The sequence below is a fragment of the Solea senegalensis genome, linkage group LG1 (assembly GCF_019176455.1).
Source record: "Solea senegalensis isolate Sse05_10M linkage group LG1, IFAPA_SoseM_1, whole genome shotgun sequence".
Classification (NCBI taxonomy): domain Eukaryota; kingdom Metazoa; phylum Chordata; class Actinopteri; order Pleuronectiformes; family Soleidae; genus Solea; species Solea senegalensis.
Window position 1 is genome coordinate 35,195,369 of NC_058021.1, and position 7,236 is coordinate 35,202,604.

General features: G+C 40.5%; 1 protein-coding gene across 1 annotated transcript; it reads right to left on the minus strand.

Moving 5' to 3' along the window:
• Positions 1–316: 316 nt before the first annotated feature.
• si:ch73-206p6.1 (phospholipid scramblase 1) lies at positions 317–6,575 on the minus strand. Its single transcript, XM_044026005.1, has 7 exons — positions 6,507–6,575; positions 5,828–5,940; positions 3,573–3,615; positions 3,259–3,479; positions 2,950–3,111; positions 2,311–2,472; positions 317–1,920 (listed from the first exon to the last, which is right to left on the minus strand). The coding sequence occupies exons 2-7, from the start codon at positions 5,894–5,896 to the stop codon at positions 1,891–1,893; spliced, it is 687 nt and encodes a 228-aa protein (XP_043881940.1). The 5' UTR covers positions 5,897–5,940; positions 6,507–6,575; the 3' UTR covers positions 317–1,890.
• Between the last annotated feature and the right edge of the window lie 661 nt (positions 6,576–7,236).

The window sequence follows — 7,236 nt, forward strand, 5'->3', positions numbered from 1 at the left end:
AAATTCAAATCAGTGTTGTCTAACTGCAGGCCCAGTGCCAACAATAAATTACCCACAGCAGTGTGCAAAAAGGGCCTGTAGGCTACATTTCACAAACGCTAGTATAGCTCAACAAAACCACTGTAACTCTAACTCTAAAACAATAAAAAAAAAATCGACCATAATACAGTGGAATTCCTCAGTTTGGATTAAAGCGATCCTTGATCTTCAAATTTAAAAAAAAAAAAATTAAAAAAAAAAGGGTTGTTTTTTTGAGCCTCTATGGTTTTTAGAGCCAGATGGATTTGGTGATTTGAGGAAAGAAATACTGCACACATCACACCGTCGTGTTTTATTGAAGTCTTGTCAGTGGCTGCACAATTTAAGCATCGCTCACAGAGTTTTGCATTCGTTCGGTGACTTAACGGTTTCACAAGTCGGTTCACAGTATTAGTGCAAAAAAGTAGAAGAATAAGTACTTTAAACGGTTAAATACACAACAGACTATAGCTTCATTCCCTTTGTATCACATTCTGACTTTAATATTTGGTTTTTTAGACACAATCAAAAGAGCATCGGTGGAGGGGTCATCATGTGCCAGCGTCCCACACAGTAATGCATACACACCATTGTAATGTCAAGAATGTATTGGAAAATTTACATAAATACTTTATTTTCACATCAGCCATAATAACGGAAAACATTTTTAAATACTCATAGTCATATTGTTTTTAGACTTAAAATCAAGGTTAATACTGCTCTAAAAGGTTAATTCACTTGTGGTAACTCTCCAAACACATGTCAGTATATGGGCGGGGAAATTAACAACAAAATGTTAAGACTATGCTGGGAACTTTAGTTCCCCCTGCTGGCAGTTTACGTCATAGAAAAATAAAAGCCTTCCATGATTTCATACTTATAATAAAGAATTTAAAGAGATGTTTTAACAGGTTTCCAGAGTCTTACATGGCAAATAACAAAAGCTAATAAGACGAGCTAAGATAAACCCAATCATAAAATAAATGTAATAGGTGGAAATATTCACAATGACAGCATGTACCAGGAAACCTATGCATAATATGTCATATAACTACGTGATTTAACGTACAAAACATCCTCCAAAATATACTTATATTGATCGTACCAGGCCAAAATGTGCAGCCAGCAGTAGACAAACACTATTTTTTTACAATAGCATGCGTTTCAACCTGAGTTTGTCCAGAAATATACACTAATATTTGAATAAAAACCTGTGGCACAAGGAAGTAGTGAGCAAGTGAGTATTAATCTTACGTGACATGCTTGCTCCCTCTTTTGGACAAGACTGGAACGGCACGTCAAATTAACAATGCATAATCAGCATGGCCTAGGTAATATACTGTAACTTGATTGTGATGTAATAGTTTTTATGTTTTTGTTGTTACACAAGTGCACTTGAAAGCACACACACACACACAACAGTGCAAGCACGCACGCACACACACACACTGCTCTACGATTTAAAAAAGAAATAATAGCATTGAAAAACTGCAAACGAATGCGTCACATGAGACGGTCATACATAGTGTTCTCAGGGCTATAAATAAATATCTTCTGTTCGTCTCCGCATACAAACTATAACGTTTAATACCTCTTTTATAAAGTGTGACATCTCCCCTTTCTAACAGTGAAACATTTTCTTTCCCTTTGTCGGTTGCAACATTCTTTTAAGAACACTCTTTGCACTCACGGCCCCGGCCGATCTGAGCAGCTAAAGACTACAACAAACCTCCCGTTTCAATGCTCATGCACAATTTATAACATTTATACTGTCTGTTTGAAGGTTGTTTGATGTTTGAAGCTGATCGTCGTGGCTTTGTGGCCTTGGTCCTCCAGGAATAATTGTTCACTCTCACAGAAGTCGTTCGGCTCCTAGTTAGAAGACTCAAAGAACATGAAATCCTGTACAGAAGGGAGAGAGGGGAAAAAAAAGGACATTTAATTGCTCTAATTCCTTGTTTTAATAATGTTAGGAATGGCTCAGATGATGGCGCTTTAGCTGATGCTGACAATTTATCATTTTAAGCACATGTGACTTAACTGTGAAAGGTAAGCTCGGTCGAGCTGCTTTGCATTTGTGGAGATTACGGCGGTTTCGCTATTGATCACGTTTCCCACAAAGGGAGCTAAGTGGTACATTAAGTAGAGGAATACAATCCCCATGACAGCCACAGTTAATTTGCAATGTGAGGGGGAAAAAAAGGCCCCCGTAAAACTTTACAGGCAATGATGTTTTCTTTCTTTATTAAGACGTTAATGAAGTCGCGTTAAAATGCTCGCCGTTGGACTTACGATGAGAAAACACGCGCCGATCATTACGGCCTTCATCCTCACGTCCAGATCCATGGGGAACTGGATGCCAAAGTTGTCCGCATCCGTGAACACCTCCCGCAGAAGTCCCGTCCACTGCTTACTGATTTTACCGATCTTGCTGACTTCGTCCATGGTCAGAATCTGAGGATATGTTACAGACAAGACAAACAAGACGTCGTGTGTTGGAGTAGGACGACGATCAAGCTGTGAAAATGATTTGGTTTTATTGGAAAGGGATCATAGTTCTGAGTCATAATCCCATCCAACTGCCACAGTAACCACACAGTAATGACTTCAAGGAGGCTAAATAATCAGGATGGTAATATCACGCTTCAGTTACCATTCCTCAGAGTCTGGTAAAAGGTCTGTGTCACTGACCCAAAACCCTTTCACAGCTCAGTCCAATAAAAGCAGCTGGAGCACGGAACAATGGCCACACTGTACCACACAGGATCATGACACGCTTGGAGGACAGCTTCACGCTTATTGGAAACATATTTCCTGCTCCAGAGTTCGAGGAGGATGCCATACGAGTGAAACACCCAGAGGGGCGAGATTGTGACCGTGTCGTGTTATGTTTTCACAAATTGAATGGTTTGTGTGTGTGTGTGAACCCACCTCAAAGTCAACATCGGGAAGGAAGCTCCATCCGCAAAAGGGCCCGTGGATTTTCAGCACGGGCTCGCAGTTCTCGTTAGTGACGATGAACTTCGGGGAGAACGGATGCCACTGTTGCATAACGTACCCCACTGTGTTACCGGGGGGAGACTGCACCTCCAGCTGAGTGAGGGGGATTGTCGGAGAACAGTGTGTGATTTTGTCATGAGCAGGAAAAAAAAGACATGAAGCTAAAACAACACAGTGAACCACGGCCACCTTTGAACCCATACACACAAATGTTTGTTTTTAAAAAAAGGCTTCGTTCACCTCTTGCAAACAGCAGGGGAAGCAGCAGGACATGCACTTGAGTGGTCTGGTGATGGTGATGATCTCCTGTCCAAAGTTGTCCAGGATGTGGATGGTGAAGGAGCGCACGGGACCGCAGCACTGTCGACTCAGACAGTCGTTCTCCTCGACGGCGTAGAACACGCTCTGACCCATGGAGTTACGGACCTCGTACTTGTTGTTGCTTTCGAAACCGACAAGGGCTGCGCAGGGAAGAAAACGCACATATGAACTTTTTACGTCACACAGAATGAACTGAGCGGATATTATGTTCTGTGAAGTTTGACGTCATTTACCTTCAACAAGCTCTACTTTCTGTTTGATGAGGAGCTGATCCACCTGGGATACGATGTGACACCACAGAAACATGACAGTAAAATCTGTAAATTAGACTTTTCTTCACTTTCATATTTCTTCTACTAGCTGTGTTAACTATGCACTTAGTGGTGGGTCAAAATATCGATTGGGTGATACTGATACCGCCGTCCTTCCTCGTGCAATATGATAATCGGTATGCCAGGGTGAATATCGATATTTTATTTAATTCTGCACTTTTTAGAACCACTTGTAGGAGGACGGGACCTCATTCCCAGAATGTAAACAGTGTCCGCTATCTTTGCTAACAGTTACGCTAACAGGACCATATGTCACTGGTGGTGGGCATGTAACAAAGAAAGTGGGTAACTGAGGTTGGAAAGTACAATTTTTTCAGAATTACTACCCCTATTCTATTAATACAAAGCTAAATGCACATTGGTGAAGTATTCCTTTAAGAGGTTCTCCATCCACTTTATGTTCTCTATATTATAAAGGGGAGAAATCTCTTCACAGATGTTTTGTTTTCTTCAGTTAGACCAGGGGTGTCACAGCTCATTTTAAGTTCAGGGACCACATACATACATAGAACAATTTGATCTCTGAAGTGGGCCAGACAGTCAAATAACAGCATAATAACCTATTAACAAGCACTCTGGCCCGCGAGCCGTAGATTCGACACCCCTGAGTTAGATATAGATATAGTACAGATATAAGTGACGTATCGCCTTCATCACAGAGTCGTTGTATGGTGATATTGGTATCGTGGTCCATGTATCGCGATGAAAACTGCATAGAAGTTTGAGATTACTGCTCTGCACGTAGTCCTACACTGACTGGACTCTATTATGTAAACAGGAAACCCATCTTTTCCAATAACCCAGTGAGCCATGGCAGTGTGACACATGACCCTAAAACTAAAGCAGCTATATTTGAATTTGGCCATGTTGTTATTTAGGCCGACACCTGTGCTTCCACTAAGGTGAGACATCAAATATTCATATAGTGTAAACGGATCCAGGGGCACGATAACACTCCTCTGTCCTCACACGTGCGGTGTAAGATACATTAGTCTGATGAAAAAGCTAAACCTTTAGCTCACAGTGACTCAATCAATGTGCTCTTTAAAGTCAGAATCAATGTTACCCACAAGCCACTGCATTAATGAGTGATCGAGGGAAGGTGACATTTATTCATTGCCTCTGTCCTTTCACTACCAAAATAACAGATGATTTACTGAACAAGCAAAGGTCACCGGACGATGCAGCACTTATGGTTAAATATGAGTCAGACTGTACAGACTTGTATAAATATATTTCTATTACAGATTATAAAATTACTGTTTGTTGTGCTCTACACGGCAATTTTGTTAATCATTTTATTAGATTGACCTGGAAACCTTTCACGGAGCACGTTTTATTTGATGTATTTTAGTGCTTCACAAATGTATTTATTACCTCTCATAAAAACGCAATTATTTTAGATATCTTTCAAGAACTTGTCTGAAACTGCAAATGTTATTGTTATTTATTTGGCAAACAACAAACTGAATTTACCTTTTTATACTGAACATTTGAGCCGGCTCACTGGTAAGTCAGAAATTAAACAAGCATATCATTCAAATACTTAAGTTTTCTGTTCAGGAATGCAAGTATATAACTATAATTTGACATCTTAATCAAGGAATAATAATGTGCTTTATTTTATTTTTTGTAAAACAGTGTATTTGAAAATTCATGAAAAGCAATAATAATCATTAAAAGCATTAAAAAATATAATTTGGTTAAAGGGCTTCTACATGCTGGTGTATTAACATGAACCTTACATGTGTTCCAATAAGCAAGTGGGAACACCAACATGTTGATATTATGCTATATATTATAGCCATTTGGTTAGACCCGGGTTCGCAACCTGGTTGGAACAAGGGCCTTTCTGCATGTTCTCCTCGTGTGTGCGTGGATTTTCTCCGGGTTCTCCCACAGTCCAAAAACATGCAATATGGGGATTAGGTCATCTGGACACTCTAAATTGACCGTAGCTGTGAGTGTGAAGGGTTGTTTGTCTCTATGTGTCCCTGTGATGGACTGGCCTTTCACCCCATGTCAGCTGAGATTGACACATAACCCTCATGTGGAGGACAAAGCGGTAGAAGGTGGATGGATGATGGCCTTATAGGCAGGTTGATGTAATAGAAGAAAACAACAACAGCAGCAACAAAAGTTAACATATGACTTACCTGAGTGAGGTATTCTAGTCCTGGTGGACAGCCTGGAATCCCGGCACTGGGCGCAGCATACATGTTCATTTTTATCAGACTGAAGTGACAAAAAACGGGGAAATGGCGCCACCCTGTGTTCGTCAAGGAGACAGTCATAAACAAATGACCAGATGGACATATTGTGGGTTTTTTCTCTTTCTGTGTATATGGCCCTTTCCGTATGTGTGTGTGTGTGTATGTAGTGTCGTCTGTTTAAACGGACAGTGGCGCCGTATTTACTTCTCCATGTTTTCCGCTTTATTGTTCGGAATAATGATCGGGTTTTGTTTTAGAGTGGAGGCAGGAGGAGGGGCTGCTGCAGACCAACATGGTGGGCGACACAGACATTTCTGTCTCTGTCTGGACTGAATGTGTTTATGACGAGAGGAAAATGAGAGAATTACCCTGGGTGTGTGTGTGTGTGTGTGTTTCATTAAAAAGCAGTGCACACGCGCGTCTCTATAGTTATGTAGGTCACCTCACTCACTGCTGATCTGTTACTCGATCTGTCAAACGGAAACCTTTTTTTCTCCATTTTTAAAAAACCTCGCGCGAGCTGCCCACATCCCACCTCCCAAACAGCGACTTATTACGACACTCGTGACGCCACGCTTTAACGATGAGCGGTAACAATAATAGAGTTTCGAGGAATACTCACCGATATTTCACCTGCTACTCCAAAAATAATAACAGGCCACTCCGAGGACTCTGAGCCTGTGGAATAAAGCTGCGCTGTCATTGGCGGATGTCGTCGCACGTGTCATCTTCCTGCGCCAATGATGGACACAAGTGAAGAGGCCAAATGTATAAAGACATCATAGAACAGGACACACTAGAGACTGTGATGTCTTTATACACAGCAAAATAAAATAGAAATATATAGCTATAATTTAATCTGTTTGAGTTTAGAATTTGAAGAACTACTTCCAGGAGGAGCAGATTATTATTATTATTTAAATAGACTGAAGAAGTATATAACCTCTTAACACCTAAGCCTCAAAATGTCAAATCTTTTGTTTAGTTTAACCATAAAATGTCCTGTAACTCATTGCTTTTGCCCTTTTTTCCAAAATAACTTCCAATATCATTGTAGTTGTACTACACTGTAGTTGTAGTTGATATTTGAACAGTATAACACATATTTAAAATAGACTATTTTTGTCTAAATGTCCAAAAACAGGCAAACTATGTATAGGTGTTTTCCAACTCTCTTCTCTCTGGTGACTAACGCTCTGATTCTCCGGTTTCCTGCAACAGTGTGCGAATGAAATTACCGTAATAACCACATGTTGTCTTTGACGTGCAACTTCTCAGCTTTCAGAAACCGTTGGATAATTTGGATTTTCGCGTGAAATGCAAAGTGCACTTGATCTGTGATACTCAGTGTT

Coding starts and splice junctions, on each gene's coding strand:
- si:ch73-206p6.1 (XM_044026005.1), bottom strand. CDS start 5,896: ATGAACATGTATGCTGCGCCCAGTGCCGGGATTCCAGGCTGTCCACCA. Junction 3,616..5,827: donor GACTAGAATACCTCACTCAG/GTAAGTCATATG, acceptor ATCGTATCCCAG/GTGGATCAGCTCCTCATCAA. Junction 3,112..3,258: donor TCCCCTGCTGTTTGCAAGAG/GTGAACGAAGCC, acceptor CCCCTCACTCAG/CTGGAGGTGCAGTCTCCCCC.